This window comes from Periophthalmus magnuspinnatus, chromosome 17 (assembly GCF_009829125.3).
Source record: "Periophthalmus magnuspinnatus isolate fPerMag1 chromosome 17, fPerMag1.2.pri, whole genome shotgun sequence".
In the NCBI taxonomy this organism is placed as follows: domain Eukaryota; kingdom Metazoa; phylum Chordata; class Actinopteri; order Gobiiformes; family Gobiidae; genus Periophthalmus; species Periophthalmus magnuspinnatus.
The window spans coordinates 14,754,414-14,775,057 of NC_047142.1; the positions used below are offsets into that span (position 1 = coordinate 14,754,414).

Below are 20,644 nucleotides of genomic sequence, written 5' to 3' on the forward strand. Positions count from 1 at the left end.
TTAAGATTTTATATTTCCTCTTTGACGCTTACACCAGAAATGAACATGCAATACAAATATATTTATGTGGGTATGCTAACGTTTGGTAATGCTAACTGGGAGAACTAATACCATGCACTCCGAGTGTTCACATTGTTTTTGGCTAAAGGTCTCAACATCTAAATCTGGTCCATAGTGGATTCATACAGATCTACAGTATTATAAGTAGAGCACACACCTCCTCAGCTGGCTCTTCCTCCACAGCTGGAAGCTCCTCTTCCAGGACCTCTGGCTCCTCCTCTATCACCTGCAGATACCACATCACATGTTTCAGCAGAGCATCATTTTGGCAGACTTTAACCTGCTCCAGGGTTCGGTAGGATGTTACTTTTAAACGTTTGACAGCACCAAATAGTACTCAAGTTTTTTTTTGATTGACGGCTAACCATATGTGGTGATAGAACAAAATGTAACATATATAGTTGTTGGGTGTAGTTATTTAAAGAAGACATGCCTTTCCCCCTCTGGTATTTGGTATTAAACATTAACATACATTTTTTCATTTTGTTCATTCCAAAAACTGCAGCACAGATAAGGCCCTCTCTCTTAGTAACAGTTCACTCTTTTCTCTGAATTTTTGTTTTGTATGAATGTTTTGATTGTTGAAAAATACTTATGAGACTTCTTTTTTTTTAACCCAGATTCAGAATTTTTGGAATAATCAGAGCGCAGTGGGAAAAGATAAGTAGGGAATACTGTAAAAGGCTATACAGGATTACTCAAACATGCATAAATCACTCAACATACAACAGTGATGATCTGTTATTAATGTTATAACATGTTCCCTTATCATTAGTTTAGTCAAAGTCAGTTTTACATAATGTTCTCTTTAATCTTATGAGACTGAGGCGGGCGATGCGTTCTCTAGTCTAGCCCCTAAAGCCACAGCGGAGCACAGGTATATTCATAATGATTTCCATGTACTATTACACCCACCTCCTCTGGCTCTGGCTCTGGCTCAGGCTCAGGCTCAGCCACCTCAGGCTCTGGCTCTGCTGCTTCAGGCTCAGGCTCTATAAGACCATTCAGGATACAATTATTAATTATTATGAACGATTTATCAAATAATGTGGGCTCAATGTTATTACTGTAACTGCAAGCCCAGTCACAACATTGCAAAAACTCCAATATATATCACATCAAAAAGGATTATACTAAAAATGATTTCATGGCAGTATCACAATATGAGAAGTCAAAAAAACTTTCTAAATGTACTAAATATAATTATTCAACAAGCAGATTGCTCATTCATAAAAAACAAAAAAAAAACCCAACAATTACCACAAGAGCAAAAAGGGTCCTTAAGACAAATACAAAATATATTGTTCATCTTTTTATATGAAGGGATAAAAATTACTTATTGCAACGGGCTTGTAATAGTTCTAGCATTTGTCCAGCAGGTGGAGCTCTGACAAAACCTTACAGTATGTGGTACAATAGTTTACCTGGAGGGGCAGCGGTGTCATCTGCCACAGACGCCTGGATCACTTCCTCCACTAGCACAGGGTCAGGCTCCATCACCTCTGAAGACAAAAGCATCATGGGAAATATGTAAACAGGTCATAGAATCTGTCAAACTGCCTCACACTCCAGTATCACCTTCCATTAAGTCACTCGTTCATAGATTCATTTATGGACTTTGGCAATTGTAAAGATGCACAATCAAAATTACATCATATTATTGTTTGAATGTACCAACATTTATTTCTTAATATTTCAATGCAATAAAAATGCTAGCTTTTATTTTTCTCTTTTTTTTGGATAAAAAGTTACACAATAGGGCTTCAAGTATGAGTTTAGACTTTAGGGTTTAATCAGGATTTTGTAAAACAAGTCCCTAAGGTTTTTGTCAACTTTCAATCAATCAAAGTCTATGGCACCAAAATGGCATATGCATATGTACCGTATATGTGATTTTTGTATTTACTAGTTGAAGTTACCTTCTTGAGCAGGTTCCTCGGGTACAGCCTCCACAGGAGCAGCAGTCTCCTCACGAGTCTGGACTAGCACAGCCTTCTCCTTCAGACCTGAGTGTACATGGGTATGGATGCTTAGTACAACACGTACACAACAACACAGGTGTGATTTCACAGGATCAACTAGTGTGCTAAAGATAATGAGGCAAAAATATTTTGTCATTTATAAATATCCAAAGAAGGTAGAATTCTGTCAATACATTTTACCATGCAACCTAGTAGCTTCAGTTCGGTTCAAAATCTATACAATCTGTTTGCTAAGACCAACCTAGTAGCAGTTCAAATATTAGTGCCATCCTCAGACTAAATATTGGGTTGACGTTACATTACATAACAAAAAACAGTTAAAAACTGAGTGTGTGCTGCCTCCAGTGCCCACTGCAATTTCAAGTAATATATGACATCACACAGGACTGCCCTGATTACAACCAGGTGTTTCTGATTACAAACATCTAGTTGCAGGGCCGGAGTCTGACGTTTGGATACTATTTGAATTGGATACTATTTGAAATGTGGTTGTGGGTGGAGTTTAGATGTTTAGTCCCACTTTAAATAGGAACTGAACTGATGAAGCTACTTGGATGGGTGGCCATTTAATCTCTAAAACATCTGTTAATTTGACACAGTTTAACTTTATTTTACTATGGACGCTACTTGCTGGACAATTAGATAATTTGACTGATTGATTGACTGACTCAAAAAAGTTGTAAAATTGTGAAATTGAGTTGTAGAAAAATACTGCAGTAGATCATTCAGGTGGGCTTCACTGATTCACAAAATGCACAGACGTGGCCAACAGTAAAAGCATACGGTGGGTTTCTCCTGTAGACTGACACTGTTTCATAAATATTTATGACTTAACACAAATAATTCAGCAACACATTATGTTGTCTCTGTATGTAAAACTACAAAAGTGCAATATTAACATCATCAAAGTACACAAAAAAACAAAACAGAAAACAAGACCCAGTTTTCCAGTCAGAAACTTTAATGACATAAAATGTAAACTTGATAGTAATGTTAACAAAGGTGACTTGTACTGTATTGTACATTTAACACATAATTCTTCCCTTGAGTGTTATTTTGAAGTAACATTACTCTTACTTGAGTAAAATCTTTGCTCTTGCTCATTATGATAACATTTGCCTACTCTCCTCTCCTCACCCCTGGCGTTAAAATACAATCACAGGAAATACTTAAGTGGTTCCATGTAGATTATATTCATATCAGTCCAAACTCGACGTTTAAAAGGCCTGTACCTGATTTTGAACCATGAGTCAGGAAAATGTTTTAGTTTGAAGTTTTAGCTCTGCCCACTTCGTCCTTTCTGCTGCTGCACAATGACACAGAAACAACTGTCAGGGACAATCCATTTGCTCTATGGATAGCTGCTATGGATAGCTCATGATAGTGAGTAGATAAAAAAAAAAGAAGTACTAAAATGGCTATGCAGTGCTGCCAAATCCTATGTGTATCACCAATTTAAAAAAAATAAAATTGGAAAATGAAGTACAGAGCAGTGGACGTGTACTCGTAGCAGGGAGGTTGATCGACAATATTGCGTCTTTAAAATAAGCGGTTAAATATTATTCCAGCATCCAAGAATCACTCCAAATACAACTCCAAGAGGGTAAATGAGAAGGGAAACTACTAACACGGTTAAGAGCTCTAAGACTTGATTTTTGCATAATAGGTCTGCTTTAAAAACAATGTGCCTGAATGGTGTGACCCTTTTATATTCAGCCTCAACTTATTTCTTATTAAGCTGCTTTCACTTTCATCACAATGCATAATGTAAAGAGCACTTATCTGGACAAGAATACATTCAAATCAGGCACAGGCCCTTTAAATGTGGTTTCGTTGTGTGGCAAACTGGATTACCACAAGGACTTGAGAATTCGTGTTGTACTAGACCTACTCCTGTTGATCTCTTCTAGTCCACACAACTTTTAGTGCAGAGCAGATAGCAAATAATTTTCAACAAAAACAAACAAAAAAATGTGCCAAGCGTAAGAAGCAGTAAATAACAGTAAGGTGAACTGATACTCTTGTCACAATTACCCCTGTTATGCAAAATTAGAATATTGAGTAGAGATGATATATTAAAATAACGTTATACAATCTTTCAAATGTAAATGTATATAAAGTGATATTTCTGCACTTTTGTTGTTACTTTTACAGCCTACTCATGTTTTATGCGATAGACAAACCTCAAGCATGACATTTAGTCCCACAGGCAGGTTGTAGCACATTTCTGATGGATAGCCATAATATCATCTGAATATTGCCATCACACTAATGCCAACAACAACTAGCAACAACAACTAGCATGCTAACAGAGTACACTGGTCTTACTCCCTGGTTTACAGATGATAAAAGGCTTTGTAATAGGTTCTGTGCACAGCAAAGACCACCCAGTTGTTTTATAGGTAGATTAGTTCAGTTATTTTAATATTTTTATACCTCAAAATTAGCATTAGCATTAGCATTGAGACAAATAGGTCCATCTTTATAAACACAGAAGTGTCCCCTGAAGTTTTCACCATATTTGTTTAGTGTTTATGTTGTCATTGGCATTCACTCGCAACTGCCTGACCTCTTCCTGATCTTTCATTATTTATTCATTTTTTTACTTGGAAAAAACTACATCGAGATATAACTGGACAGGAAGCAACGATCCTAACAGTGAGCTACCCATTCACCATTGTGCATAAAGCCTATTAGATGCAGACAGGACACACCTTACAATATATCTGTGCTGAGGCAAGACTAATTTAACTTTAAGAGGCTGTATCCATTTTTTCCCCATAAATTTTAGTCATCATCACCCACCCCATTACAGACCAGCACAGTACTAGTCATAACAGTAAAGAACTTTAAATGAGGCACAGCTTAACACTAGAACCTCACTGTTTAAACAACAGCTCCATGTATCTCACGTCGTCCTCTGTATAAGATCTCTAGCTCTTCTCCGCTTTGTTCTTCTTGGGCCTTTGCTTCGCCCTCCCCTCCACTCTCCTCTCCATCCTCTCCTCCTCTCCTCTGCTCTCATTCTTCCTCCTCTCCTCCTCCTCCGCTCTTGTCTTCATCCTCATCCTCTCCAGAGCCTTCTCCACCTCCTCTCTCTCCATCCTCTCCTCCTCCTCCCTCAGCCGCGCGGCCACCCTCGCTCTCACCCGGGCGGACATGTTGGCTCTACCCAGCTCCAATGCCCGGATCTCTTCCCCCTCTTCAGCCAGCAGCTGCCGGACCTCCGCCAAGGCCATGCGAGCTAGCTTCTTAGCCTCGACGCGCTCGTGGATGAGGGACAGTTGGAGCTTGAGGGCCTCGCGGAGTTTGAGGTGGGCTGGGTTGGGTCGATGGGGTTCTGGGTGGAGGTGTATAAAAACTTGTGGGTTTATAGTTAAGTTTGTGTGAGAAAAGAACATGCGAACGTCCGGTTATAGGGCACAGCAAAGCAGGCTTGTGTTGATGGTTGGTTAAAACAATTTCTGCATAGCAAACATGCTGATGTAGCCCTGGGATATTGTAGGTTTTTCAGTCAGCTGCCCTTCCAGCAACTGCAAGTATGGGCAAGTATACTGAAGTGTCTTGTAAACAAAGACAATACTAGCAGAGGTGGACAGTACAGTTAGATTTACTCTTAATCAAATAAATTAGTAGTTTTCAGACACTATACTTTAACTTTTAGTTGAGAAATATATTATAGTGCAACAGTACTCTTACTTGAGTGAATGGTCACATTTTTATATAGTGCTTTTCCACTTTAAGGCATTCAAAGCGCTGTACATCAAGGAACCACTCACCCATTCACACATAAGTGTACACAGACACTGGGGGCGAGATGGGTTAAGTGTCTTGCCCAATGGCCACAATGACAGCATTCATCTGTGGGAGCTGGAATCACACTTCCAACCTATGGGTCACTGGATCTGACCTCTCTACAAATGATATTTATGTTGAGAGTATTTTTGAGTAAAAGTATCGGTTGTTTCCCAGCGTGAGGGAGTCTACAAGTGACAAAAGCTTCATGTTGACAATATTAAATGCAATATTATAGAGCATTTTTATCGTCTGCAAATCAGGAAATAAGGCTTGCACACTATTAACATGCTAGCTGTTGTTAGCATTACTGTAGTAGTTTTGGTTTTTCATGTTTTTAAGGTGGTAAAAAAATCAGGTACAGCAAATCATTCTTATTTATTCTGCAAATGTTTGATGTACATTTGAAGCCATTTTTATTGCCAAAACTGTGCTGTGACAAGATATCATTAGTTTTTAGTGAACTTTTGCCCTGATAGCCCCAGTGGAGCGACACAGATGGCTCTGGAGTAATGGAAAATAATAACTCTTTAGGTCAGGTTAAATGAAATAAACAAAGGATTTTTGGCAGTCAGCCTAGGCTCTGATCACTAGCGACCTCCACTACAAAATAGACAGAATAAAAGAGACAAGTACTTCTGTTCAAGGAGGGCTGTAACAGAGGTACACAATATCTGTCATCAATGAAAACTATTGCAACAAGCTAAATGCATTCCATTAGGCAGAAATGTATTATTTTCTTGCAGATTCAAAATTAACTTTAGTCTCAATTTGACAGAGAGGAAGTCTTAGTTTAGTCTTTTGAAGTTACTTGGGAAAATGGGGTTTAGGGAGACACAAATTCTGATATTGATACCAGGCCCCATCCAGACAAATGGGTTTTTGTATTGAATAGAGTTCCAACTTCCATAGAAAAACAAAATACACATTTTACATAAGATATTTCCCTTAAGACAATTAAAGAGAAGAATATTTCAAGTCCATTCACAAGTATGTTGAATTCATATACTGGAGATCAACAAATACCTAACCAGGTGAAGAACTAGAGTATTTCAAGTGCACTTATTGAGATATTATTACTTATGTCTTGAATGTTCCACAGTATAGCCTTAAAGTTATCTGTCTCCATGGAAACAAGCAGCTGGTGCCACCAAATCAAGTTAAATCAAATTAGTGGAGAGGAAGACACTCCACTTACAATGATGTTTTTCAAGGTATTTTTTCAAAGTATTTTGTAATGAAATAATTGGTATATTTAATGCCATACTGTGGAACATTCTAGAAAAAGTTAAAAACTACATGGGAACCTTTCACTAGAATAGACACAGAGTACACCTTTAAAGACAATATCAATACCAGAACTGAAAAAGATGACTTGGTGCATTGCTAATTAAAATATAACTCATATATAACTCAATATATTAGTGCATATGACAGGTTTTCATGTTTTTCTAATTCTGATTGGGTTTGGTGGAATAGTACCTGTGGTAAATATTTATCATAATTTTACATCAGTTAAGTGACAGGTGGTAGAAAAAAGTTGGAGAAAACTACAAAAATACAGGTTAAGTTCTAAATCGAAATCCCTGTACCTATGTCATTGTGGGGACGCTGGCTCAATGTGGTCAAAGCAGGAGGCAGACATGCATAAAAAGTGTCTTTTAGCAGACAGAAATTTATTTTGATTTACTGTGGTAAGTTGTGGAAAAATAATACATATTTACAAAAATGAACTGTGCTCAACTTAAGGAAAAACAACAGAAATTAACAAACTGAGGCAAAACCCACGTGTACCTGATGTTCCCCCCAAAAAACTCACTTGCACCGCTTAAATACCCTCTACAATACCCTAAATACTGTTTACTTCACAAGTACGGTAGGTATAACTTTAGCAGGATCTCCCAATCAACTGCATACATACAAAATACATAAAAAAAAGAACTTAAACCAGTTCTCCCCTCCACATGGTCCAGCCCATGACCTCACCCAAGCCTTTAAAAATAGCCAACATGGCCTTTGTCTGGACCATGTGGAGATTCAGGTCAGAATAGATGCATATGTTGAACTGAGTTGAATAAATTTAACCAAATAAAATCTCTTTGAAGTAACAGGTATAAGTGTGATGTTTAAATTAAAGGTTGACCATAACTAAAAGACTAAACAAAACAAACCCGGGATAGTTATGTTTAGTGTTTATTTGAATATTGACAAATTATAGGAAATGAACAAATGTGTGAATATAAACAATGCAGAGACATTAATGCACAAAGAAGACATTTTCTGTCAAGTGAAACATTAATTTAACAAAAAAAAGATGTTACTGATTTTTATTAGTCTAATCATAACTATTGTATAATTTTGTAAGGTTTTGACTCTTGTTTATAGTATGGTTGCTAGGAAACAGTTGAAATTACATCTACATATGTCACATTTGCCAGGAAGTGAAATGATAAACTTTACAAAAAATGTAAAAACAGAAAAAGTAGGCAAGATTTTTTGTAAAATATAATTATGTTAACTATGTTTTAGTGAAAAAGAACTCGAACCTGTCATGCACTTAAACCATAGATATAAAAGATTACACATTTCACAGCGTGCAGTCCTAGTTTGGGTAAAATGATCAGTTGTTTATTCTATGCTTTAGTTTGGCAACACCTCAACAAGGAAAGCCAAGGCAAAACTCCACTCCAAACTCTAATTTAGATTATATTAGTCAGTCTGTTTTCTACTCAAACACACACTGCACTGTCATTCTCGTGCATGGTACCTTTCTTAACTCCTGTTTTGGCCCCACTTCCGGGTTTGTCATCTGACACAAGACAAACATGGTTAAATAATGCAGAATGGTTCACAGGTCTATATCCTGCCTAGTATTGGGACATGTTTGGACAGGAAACTCCCACAAAACTAACAAGAACTAACTAAAAGAGACAAGTCCGTCACCATTGTTGTTTCAGAAGCAACTGAAAACATGCACCCAATAATGACCCTATTCTGCCCCGCCCACTTTTGGCGTAAATGTTACTAAACTACACTTTCTTTGTGGTGGCACTTCCGATTAAGTGGAAATCCCAGTCATTTCAATGGAGAATTTGGGAAAAGTTTTGGCACTAAAATATGATATAAAGTAGATTGATTTAAGTAAAATCTACTGCTCTGCTTCCTGTAATTTTCAACATAGTTTTCAACTTTTCGTCACACCTTGATTGGTAGCAGTATTATCCCACCAATTTGGTCAAAATTAGAGAATCATCAAAACCTGTCATATGCACTTACACACTGTTTAACATTTCAGGCAAAGCAATATATGTACATAGAGCACCTTTTACTTCTGATCAATACATGTGATTTGGCTGTAGATAATTCAATGGGAGAATTTCAGATGGATCTTGGCCAAAAAATATTATTGGCCCCACATCTTTAAAATAATCTCTGAAAAGAAATTTGATAAAATTTGATATTGAACAAATACCAAGGCTACCAGTGAAAAGTCTGAACACATCTTCTTATTCAATGTTTTTCTCTTTATATTTACTACTTTCTACATTTTAGATGAATAAATGCTTTGTAACAGCACTGCAAACACTTGGCTTTCTCTCAATGAGCTTCACAGTGAAGTCCCCTGAAATGTTTTTCACATCACAGGGGTACATTGTCAGAGTTCATTTGTGGAATGCCAACAGTGCAAAGCAGTGATTCTCCTTTGAAGAAGAATCTCAGATCTTACCTTGTTATTTCACACTTTACCACATCCCATATGTGTCATTTGTAGCTTTGATGCCTTCAGTGAGAATCTAATATAAATAACCATGGAAATAAAAAGCCAAAAATGAAAAAGTGTGCCCAGACTTCTGACTGGTGGTGTTTGATATCATTTTCTCTCTTGTCTTGATGCTTTGTGACAAAAAAAGCACTTCAGCGTTTTGTCAAAGTCAGGAGTTTTTAAAAACTAATCTTATGTAATGTCATCTTAATGTTATGAATTTGAGCTGACGTGTGCCAAATACACTCGACTTTCCAGTTTGGGGAAAAAGTCGGATTCAGGGCTGGAATAAGATCAAATCTTTATGATAATTCTGCAAATCGTATATATCACCATAAACATACAGCATGATCACAGCTAAATATTCAGTCCTACAGATGAAATGTTGACATTACTTATATATATTATGTCAGCTTTATCTAATTATTTTATTGATCCAAAACAAATGATTTAGATCATAAGGTAATCTATTTCAAATATGGGTCAATTTGACATCATACATTTAAAGATGCACTGTGCAATTTTCCAGGTGGTGGGTCAGCCACTTCCTTGTCTCCATGTTGCCTGGAATATTCCACAGTATGGTTTTAAATAAACATCTATATCCATGGAGGCAAGCAAAGTCACAGGGCAGATCTGTGAAGGAGTGCAACTGTCATTGAATAAAAGCAAGATAGAGAGTTTTAATGCCATACTGTGGAACATTCCAGGCAAAGCAATAACATCTCCATGAGAAAAGCAGTCAGTCCCTTCAGCAGAAAGGTTGCACTGTACACAATTTAATGCATTATGCCATATATTTTACATAGATCATAAAAATATTAATTTATTTTGACTCAACGTTGAAGCCACAGAATTTAACTTTTTGCCAAAAATATCCACAGGTTTGCATCTCCACAAATCTGACTCTTACTTGGTCTAGAGGCTTCCTTCCTGCTAGTTCCCATGAAAATGTTGTTCATTTGGTTACAATATTCCAGTGTTGCATGAAACTATCTATCTCCATGGAGAATGTTCTGAAGTATGGTTTTAACATACAATTTCCAAGGAATCATGCAGGTGCTGAAAGTTACACTGTACCATTACATTATGAGGGTGACATAGTATTTTTAAACAAGGTCAAAATGTCATTTTTGGAGTGCAACCAACACTGAAGTGATCACTGACTAGATACAACTTATCTCCATGACCCTGTATGACTAAAAAACAAAATCCAAAAAACATAACACCATCATAGAATCAAAAAATATGATTCAGTAGTTTCAAGGGCACACGTTTCCCTCCCCACCTGCCTTCTTCGTACTGTACATGTAATCTCCACATATAGGCATGTGTACATAATACTTGTACTACAAATACTACTCCATCTAAGGTTAACGGTGAAAGGGTACATCAGAGGGAAGGGGAAAGAGGATAGAAGGTTAGAGTGTCCACACAGTGCCCTTTAGTCCAGTTCTGTTTCAACATGCAGTTATAGAAAGAGTCTGAACCAGGCCAGGCTGTTTTGGGACAAATGCATTGCTTGTTGCTTAAAAATAAATACAAAAAATATTTTAAAAATAGCTGCATAAAAATAAAAATGAAATACGCTGTCCATTTACAAAAAGCTTGTGCGGATACACCTATATACACAAAAATATCAAAAAGTCCTGAGTTTCTTCTTCAGTCCGTACAGAAGTTGACATCAGGCAGATTTCTTCAAGTGGATTTTCACAATAAAAGCTTTTGAAAAGGTTTTACAATGGAAGGACTCTTAAAAGTCATCAAAATAGGACATCATCAGCCATAGAAAAGTTCCAAAGTTGGTGGAGTTTTGGGTTCTTGTTCTGTCTTTCGTGGTTAAAACTACTGTTAAATATTGTCAATTAAAAGGCCCTGTATCATGCATTTTACAGGCAGGAAGTAAAACTACTTTTGAGCACCTTACTGCATGTAGATCTAAAATAATGTGTAGGCCTGCCGTGTGTATGTCATCTAAAAAGTCATCTAAAAAAAAAAAGTCATCTAAAAATGTAATGTTGCACCTTTTTCAAGTAATTTTCTATGTTGATCCAAAGAAAAACAACAACAAAACAACAATATTTAGATTTAAAATGTTTTTAGATTAGTATTTGTGTTGGGTCAGTTGAATTTTTTTGTGCCATTAGATCTAAGCTAACTAGCTGCTAGCGCTAATGTTGTTGCTAATGCTGCACGACGGCAATTTCAGCATTAAAATGTTCAGAATAGTGAAAGTGTATGGAATGTAAAAACACTGAGGAGCTTCATGGATTACCACAAGATGATCAGTAGGGGGCGACAAAAACATCACAATAAGGGCCTTTAAATTGAATTTAGAGGCTTAGAGTCTTTATCCAAGGCAAAAAAAGTAGTTCCGTTCACTTGTAGCTATTGGTTTTGTAGTCCGACTATGACCACCTTCTGCCCCTGTTTCCCATCGTGCCTCGCTCTCTCTGTGCGCTCCTCCTCTTCCTCTTCATCGTCGTCTTCCCGTAGATCCACCACTCTCCTGGATCCCTCCGCTGGTCCCTCCTCCTCCCCTTCCTCTGCTCTGTCCGGGGGGCTTATGAGTCCATACAGGAAGGTGAAGAAAGCGTTCAACCAATCAGAACCCTCCTCCTCCACCTCTTCTAACCAATCCAGAGCCGGGGACTGGCCAGATGAAGCGCTGGCCAGGCCTACGCAAACAACAGGTGGGTGGGGTATGGATGGAGTGATGGAGGGGGAGACTCAAAGCAAAAGGGTGAGAGGAATGGAGGACAAGATGAAGAGAAGAGAGGAGGAGGAGAGAGGGAAGAGAAGAGTAAGTGGAAGTTTTAGAGAGGGGTTAGCTATAGACAGCACCTAAAAAGGAGGACTACAGCTTACAAAACTGTACTTTTACTTCCTATGTTGAATTCTGCTGTATGAACTACAGTAACAAAATAAGATGAATAGTTGAGACCATGACACAATGATACAGTCTTTTTGTAAAACTGCATTTGTGCCATCAGTGGCTGTGGTTATAAGCATACTCAAAATGTAATTATTATCAGGTTTTTTGAATTATAAAACTTGTAAAAAAGACATGTAAACAGCAAAGTCATATGATACTAAACTGTGCATATGGTGTTTTAATAGTATTGTCTACTGTTCCTAGTCCTTTTTGGTAATTTGTGCAAACTAGGTAAATTTGCCACTGCAATCTGAAGTACTACGTGACATCACACAGAACTGCCCTGATTACAGCCAGTTTCTGATTACAAACACAGGGCTGCAGGGATGGAGTTTGTGATTGGTCTAACAGGTATCCATATTTCAATGTTCTTGTACCTGTAGACCCTGCCCCTCCTTCCCCCCCCTCTTTAGTCCTCCAGGTACTGCCCAGTTTAGTAGCTCTATCTGAAATGTGGATGTGGGCGGAGTTTAGTGTTTAGTTAGATGTTACGTCCCACTAAAGTAAACAAAGCCAGTGAGTGGGTAGAATGCAATATCAAGTGGATACATATTTAGCTGCTTTCCAGATTTAAAAAAATAAATATAAATGACAGCAATTCCAATGATAATTCTGACAATATCGATCAGCTGAATATTTAATTTGTCACGTTACATTTAGACCAGAAATAGTGGGAAAATACTAAATCAGCAATTGGCTTCAAGCAGAGTAGATTTAACAGACTTAACAACTTGGAGAGTTGGTCCAAACAGGGGGTTAGTGTGACGTAAAAACCCTTCTCCTATTGGTCAGCCTCTGTCATGCTCTGAACGAATGACAAGCAGATTTAGTTTATTTTGTTAACGCCGGTTTGTGCTCTTTGGCTAATTCTACCCATCGATCTGCACTCTATCACAAACATACGCATTCATACACCAGTCTGCTTCAACATCGGAGGCAAGGTGGTTGAAGTGTCTTGCCCAAAGACACAACAACAGTATGCACAGGCTCAAGCAGGGTTCAAACCACCAACCTAGAGCAGAGGGACAAGAGCAATGGTGTCGACAGTGTTTCTTACAATGCACAAGAAGCTCCCATCTCCTGCTGAACTCAAATAATGATTTTTTATCTCCTCACACCCTCAGCTAGTGTACTTAAGTTTTATAAAGAGAAAATCAAGTACCGTCATATGCACTTTAAAAATTAGTTGTTGCTTCAATCGTCAATCAAAACTTCCACTGACCTATATTATAGTCACTGGGCTAAACCTGCTGTTCAGAATTTCAACACTCAAACAAGTAGCACAGAGGCTGATGACACGCCCCATGTACAAACAGACGGCAGTATTGTGTCATACAGTGTGTTTCATTGAATAGGCCAAAGAGATAACACAACAGCTCAAACATGTCACCCAGAGTTGCCAGGCAGAGCAGTGAGAATGACCACTGCTGACCACTGCACGGTCAGGATTTGCAGTTAAGTCCCTGTAAAGTACAGTACAGTCACAACACCGAGGTTTTCAATAGGCTGCGCTCACGGTCTACAATTTGATGATGTCATAATTTCAGATGGCAGGCAGGGGCTTATATACCACTATGAGAGATTGACTATGTTGAAGAAATATCTAAACTTATGATCCGCAGATGTTAAATCTTGTCATCGCTTCACAAACGTGTCGTATTAATCTCATGGTTTAAAGTCCTTCAAACTGACAACAATCATGTCTTTGGGGTTGAATAATGGTGCCTCTTTCTGACGCTATTGTGAAAAAATAATTTCACTTTTGTTTATTTATGCTGATCCAAAAGATGCTGAACTTTGTAATTACTGGGACTATCCACATGAAAAAAACAAAATAAAAACACAGATGGCACAGAGATATTAACCATAAACCAGGTGAACAGATCCACAATTAAACAACAAACTCCACCATAGAATTCTGACTATCTCCAGCTCATTTTAAAAGACAGAAGGTATTCAGGAACACGATTTTTATGAATAGCTCACTAATATTTGACAAAAACATCAGATATGAGACTGCTATCAAACCTTATGGACATGAATGGTTCTCCACTATATCCAGAAAAATAACAAACTTTAACTGAACAAAAAAGTACATAATCATACTGTATTTTCACAAGTGCTTCCATTTTCATCAGGGTTGCAATCAGTTACAGATATGTATGTATAGATATGCGTCTTACTGAGTCACACTACCAGCATGTGCCTCGAATAAGATCGAACCAGCAACCTCATATTATAAAAAATTGGTGTTTACAGGGGCTGGATTAATCGAAATTTAAATTTGAATGGACGAAATTAGCAAATAGTAAAGGCTGCAGTTTTCAAATTACCATAATCTGCTCCACAAATAACAGAATATCCAGTGTTATTCTGCTTAAAAACTGCTAATCCTGTAGTTTAGATCTGTACAAGTAGGTTATGTTTCGCCCTAGTGTTTACCAATAGCTGCCTGATAATTTGTATGGGCTTGTAAAATTTTTGGTTCCTAATATTATCTTATGCAATGGTTTAGATTGATTGCCAGTCATGCAAAAGAAACCCAAATAATCTTGTATTCAAACCACACATGCTACGGAACAGTTACGTAAGTAGATAAAGTTGGATGAACTTGCCTAGAAGGATTTTGGCATCTTCCACATCAAAGTCACCATCTCCGTCTGTGTCGTAGGCCACCAGTTTACCTAGGAATGATTGGTTGAGATTTGATTTTAACATTTCATCACAAATTAAAATGAATCATATTATTATCTGCATGCATGTCATTCAGTGTTGATAAAAGAAATTACCAAGCTTCAAGCAGAACAGCTAGCAAGGAACTTTGAATAGATTTGTCACGAAATTTAAATTGCGAAAATGGTGCAAATAATGAATAATTTTATGATTTACGTGGTTTTAATGTCTACAGAAGCTTGGCACATTTCTTCTATAAGATTCATTAATGAGAGAGTGAAAGAAACTAGTCTTATAGGTAATTTGTTATATTATACAGAATTATATCATATCAAGGCCTCCAGACTTTTATGACACAAAACTGAGATTTTCAAAACTGAGAAATTCAAAATTGTGTGTTTTAAACATTTTGAAATGAAAAGTTAGCAGCATGGTTATTTTCAACATTAGATATACTGTATTTTTTTGTGAATAGACATGCTGGTTTCAAAAGCTTGTGTACACTTACAGTCTATTTTGTCCGGTAAACTTAACATTTCTATGGGTCTATGGAATTTAAAGTTTGTTATGTTCATTCAAAGAGGAAGCAGCTTCGGCAAACAGCATCACTTAAACATCCATGAATAAAACAAAACAAAAACACTTGAGGTATGTTTTGATGTCTTAACATTATGCCATAAAATCGTCCATAGCATAATGTCTCCTTTGCTCCTCTGGGTGTCTGGGATAAAGCCATAGTGAATACATGTCCAAGGTCACACATGAATCCACACATCTCCAGAGAGAGAAAGGAGAGTGCACTCGAGCAGGAAGGAGTGAGGATGTGTACAGAAGCACATACTTTTAAAAGGTCCTTTATTATGCATTATTCTTATTAGGCGTTGTACTACCAGATTTGTACCATCTTCAGAATGTGAAAAAACATATTACTCACTCTCCTAACACTTTCCCAGCATCCTAATTATTCAGTGCAATGAGTTTATAAGCGCTTAAGGCCAGAGCCAAGTTTTTACACCACAATAATGCTAACAACAACTAGCCTGCAGCACACCAGCCTTGCTTTCTGGTTTGCGGAGGATAAAAACACTTTATAATTAGATGCAGACAGCAGACAGAGGTCTCATTTTGACCCCAAGAGCTGCTTTTACAAACTTTATTACATGAAAATTTGTTATAGTTCTATTTAAGTATTGGGTTGGCTCAGATATCAACTAAAGTATCAATAGAGACAGAGCAATATATTGATTGGCTGATATATATCGGTGGGTATTTCCACTTTTTGGCTATCGGCTATTGGCCTTAAAGCTCTAGCATAGGCCAATAAACAAAAATGTGACAACTAGTTAAATTTAAACTTAAACGCAATAACTCCTAGCTTCAAAGTTGTGATGCACCTTAGAGAAGGGAATTTGTGTAAATTGAGTATGCTAAGGGTGTGTGGATTTAAAAAACACACTCTTTCCTAATGACATCATTAGGTGAAACAGTGTAAACCTTTAGAGAAAGAGGCAGATTAAATCTGAAGGCTTACTCAAACACCTATGAACCAACCACAACTTCTAAGTAAAATCTCAAAACATGAATTCATCATAATATAGAACCTTTAAGACCGTAATATGCAAACACAGAAGTCCATCCCCGTTTCTAAAAAAGATACCACACAAAACATAATTAGTATGAGAGTGTACTTTTACCTTGCAAGGCCTCAGACAGGTTAATTTGAATGCCTTTAGCCTTGTCTGCATGCAAAAAAATAATAAGAGGAATTACAAGATCACCCAAAGAAAACAACAATTCATACTTTTAACATAAAGAGATATCATTAGTTTGTATTAGTCACATGCAAGCGATTTGAGCATGCTTTATTAAAATATGGCACCAGACATGTGTATGTTATGTTTGGTGGAGGGATACGGTACAATGGCATTTTGTGTGAGGAGGCTCTATGGTGGATTTACATGTACATGTGTTTTGCATCAGCAGGCAGATGTTGTCAGGTAAAGGGTAAGTTACGATCGGTGACTGGTGATAATGTGTTTGCATAAAATGGAAATTCAATGAATGTTTGAATAGAGCAGTGTGCTGTGCTTGTAGTAAACTGATATATTTGATGCTGTTTTTAAATAATTCTGTTTTCTAAAATTAAAATTATGAATTGTGATTTGCCAAAATAGCCATTGAGACATTTAGAAGTGAGAGTATCTGAATTGGTCATTTTTAGGTCATTTTTAATTTTCCCCAAACAAAACTAAATCTCCTGTCTTATCATACATAAAAACGGCTAACCCTTTATAAAACATGATCTGTACAAACATGTTTTGAAATGTGTCAGTTCGTATTAGAGTATTTTTCTCAATTCTTCTGGATGGATGCTTTTAAAATGTGAACTTTGAAAAGAATCCTATTATTAAAACATAAATCACAAACCTAATCACAATGCTTGTCAGAAAAAAAAACTTAATTACCGTAGATATTTTTCCCCAAATCGTGAGTCAAGTTTTGAGTATCAAGTTTTTTTTGTTGCTTTTTCTGCCCACCCCAACAGTATGGCTTTAGCGTCTACCAGTGGAGTATAGTACACACATGGCATATTGTGGAGGTGTGTGACATGAGCTAATGGGATAAACATAGAGCTGTTCAAGTGTGGATTAGTTGCATTAAACCATTTACGGAGGCCTGCAAATTGCACTATTAAGACCTGTACATGGGTTTCGGCTTCCTGTTTATAGGTAACATTTTGAGGGCCTTTAAAAAGATAGCTTATGCTTCGAGTTGTTAGTTGCCATGACAACAGTGTAAATTTTTCATTACTCTGAAACCCATGTATACATTTTACAGTATGCACTATGCATGTCCCAACACTCTCTACTACCATAAAATATTTACATACAATATTTATGAAGGTATATAAAAATACCTTTTGAGAAAAATATACTTGCAGTTACCGTAAATTAAAACATATTTATATGGAGCTTTAACAAGTTGATCACTTAATTGCAACTAGTTGATTATTGAGATAATCATCAACTAAATTAGTAATCGAATAATCGTTTCTGGACTATGGCATAGACTCTAAAACATGCCATGTGCCAGGAGAACACGTTTTTAAGAAAAATGGCACGGGAAACATCACTTTAGCTTCACCTGGGTCAAATGTAGTAAAAATCTCATATTCACAGCCCTTTAATAATCTACACAACAAACTGATTCATTGAAACAATAATCGCTAGACTAATCAATCAACAAAATAATCATTAGGTGCTGCCCTACTATTTTAGATTGGCTAATGTTTGGATTTTTAGGTGAAAGCATACATGTTAAAAGCTAATCAGCCCAAAAACTCAAAGTAGCTGCTCCGTACTGCACAAATAAAGGAAAGCTGCTGGATGTGGATGAGTTAAACTGTTTCAGGGGAAGCAACATTAGCATGTAGCAGGTTCGCACAATGTGGACTCACCGAGGACCCCCTGATAGTCCACCAGGTCGAAGTAGACCACAGCCACAGAGGTCCATACTCCAAGCAGAGCCAGCACAATGAACCAGGTGAAGAAGCTCCCGCCCCCAGAGCTAGACTCCGCCTTCTTTCCATTCCTATTGGCCATCACTGGTTTAGCGCCATCTGCAAAACACAAAAATAACAATGTGTGAATGTTATTAGGAGTGGGTACTGGGTAATATGATTGTTTTGATGAAATGCTGCAAAATTAGGCTAAAAATAAATATTGACTAAAATCATAATCTACGTTTACGTTTTTTTGTTTACAGTCCATACTCAAATTTGTGCATGCATGTTTTAGCACAATTCTGATTAAAAGGAAAAATCTGTCATGATTCATTATCGGGAAAGCAAAATATATAGATTACCAGGATAATGGAAAAACGCATTCTTCATTAGACACATCAGATTAGGGTTGTTAGAAGTATCGAAATCAGATACTAATCAATACTAAAACAATTATCTAAACTTGATACACATTTGAACAAGTATCGATACTAAAGGGTCACATTCACAGGACAGAAATTAACCTTTCCTGAGTTTTAGAATGATGTTGAGCTTTATGAGAACAAGTATATTACCACATAGACAAGCATACGTCAATCGACCACTATGGAACCTACCTACAACTGAGCAGTTACACCACGTGGTAATATAAAAGAAGGTACTATGATTTAATGTTGAAAATCTCATTCTATTGTCTAAATAAAGAGTGTTTTTTTTTTAAATTATGACTGTGGTGTTGTAATCAGTATTGAGTAGAAATGTTTCATCTTTTGCAAAAGATTAAAACTACCACAAAAACAAATTTTTGACCCAAGAGTATTTACTTCATTCTTATTAAATTGTACTACAAACATTTCTACAAACACCAGTCAGAAGTTTTGACACACTTTTCCATGTAATGTTTTTTCTGTATTTCCATGTAGATTCTCACTGAAGGCATCTTGTTTTAGATTTTAGATTTTTCAAAAGAGCCACGCTTTGCTTTGATCACTGCTTTGTACTTCTGACATTCCACTAATGAACCCTGACAAGGCAAACCCATGAAGTGAAAACCATCTCAGGGCCTTCCTCATGAAGCTCACTGAGAGAAGGCCAAAGGTTTTGCAGCGTTGTTACTTTGAGGAGTTTGAATCAGTTGAGTCATTTAAACTTTTTCTCTTTACTACATAATTCCATACATCTTGCTTCATATATTTGATGTCTTCAGTGTGTATCTAAACTGTAGAAAGTAGTAAAAAAAACATTGAAGGAGAAGGTGTGTCCAAACCTTTGACAGGCAGTGTATGTTTAGGTCAATACTACCCACCCAAACCTGTTGGAAGTATTCTACCCACCCAATGACTGTACAAGTATCTTGAATAAGTATACTAGTACAAAAATTTGATATATTTTTCTGCCATAATTGTTAATCTTTGGAGGACAGTGATAAAACAGGCCAAGACTTGGTGGACCCAAACAAAACAGTGGGAGCTATTCTGGTCCAGTGTCTATTTCCATCCAGCGTAAAGAACAGAGGAGGAGAAAAAACAGGTGTGAGGAGGACGAGAGGAGAAGGAGGACGAGATCGCATTACTCTGGGCTAAAGGGATAGTCCAAGTGTGAACCTGTCAGCAGCAGATGCGTCAGTATGAGACAAAATGTTCAGAGATGATTAGCTGAAACAATATTAATATGTGAAGTTGGAACAGCCACGTTAGCTGCTTAGCCACCGCTGGTAAATACATTGTAGTGTCAGAATACTTTCGACTGAGTGCCTGAATCCTGAACCTAATCCTAACCTTAACCTGATTGGGATATCATCAAAAATTATATTTGCTAGCATAGCACCAATACATAGTGGATGTTAGTTGGAATTATTTAGTTGCGAGGGGAAAATGCAGCTCCATCCATGAGAAATTATTGTGGAGCTAATAGCTTATAAGGGTACATGTTGA

General features: G+C 37.1%; 1 protein-coding gene across 7 annotated transcripts in view; it reads right to left on the reverse strand.

Annotated features, from left to right (window-relative positions):
- The window catches only part of asph (aspartate beta-hydroxylase), a 40,888-nt gene that overhangs the window by 5,970 nt on the left and 14,274 nt on the right, over window positions 1-20,644 (reverse strand). For 4 of the 7 annotated variants that reach the window (XM_055228588.1, XM_055228590.1, XM_055228586.1 and 1 more), the window contains exons 2-8: window positions 18,666-18,827; window positions 16,903-16,947; window positions 15,155-15,219; window positions 1,980-2,070; window positions 1,485-1,562; window positions 976-1,052; window positions 218-286 (exon numbers count right to left, since the gene is read on the reverse strand). In XM_055228588.1, coding sequence (XP_055084563.1) covers window positions 218-286; window positions 976-1,052; window positions 1,485-1,562; window positions 1,980-2,070; window positions 15,155-15,219; window positions 16,903-16,947; window positions 18,666-18,827 — 587 coding nt within the window. The remainder of the gene's footprint in view (window positions 1-217; window positions 287-975; window positions 1,053-1,484; window positions 1,563-1,979; window positions 2,071-15,154; window positions 15,220-16,902; window positions 16,948-18,665; window positions 18,828-20,644) is intronic. The other 3 variants (XM_055228593.1, XM_055228589.1, XM_055228587.1) reach the window with 2 other exon arrangements.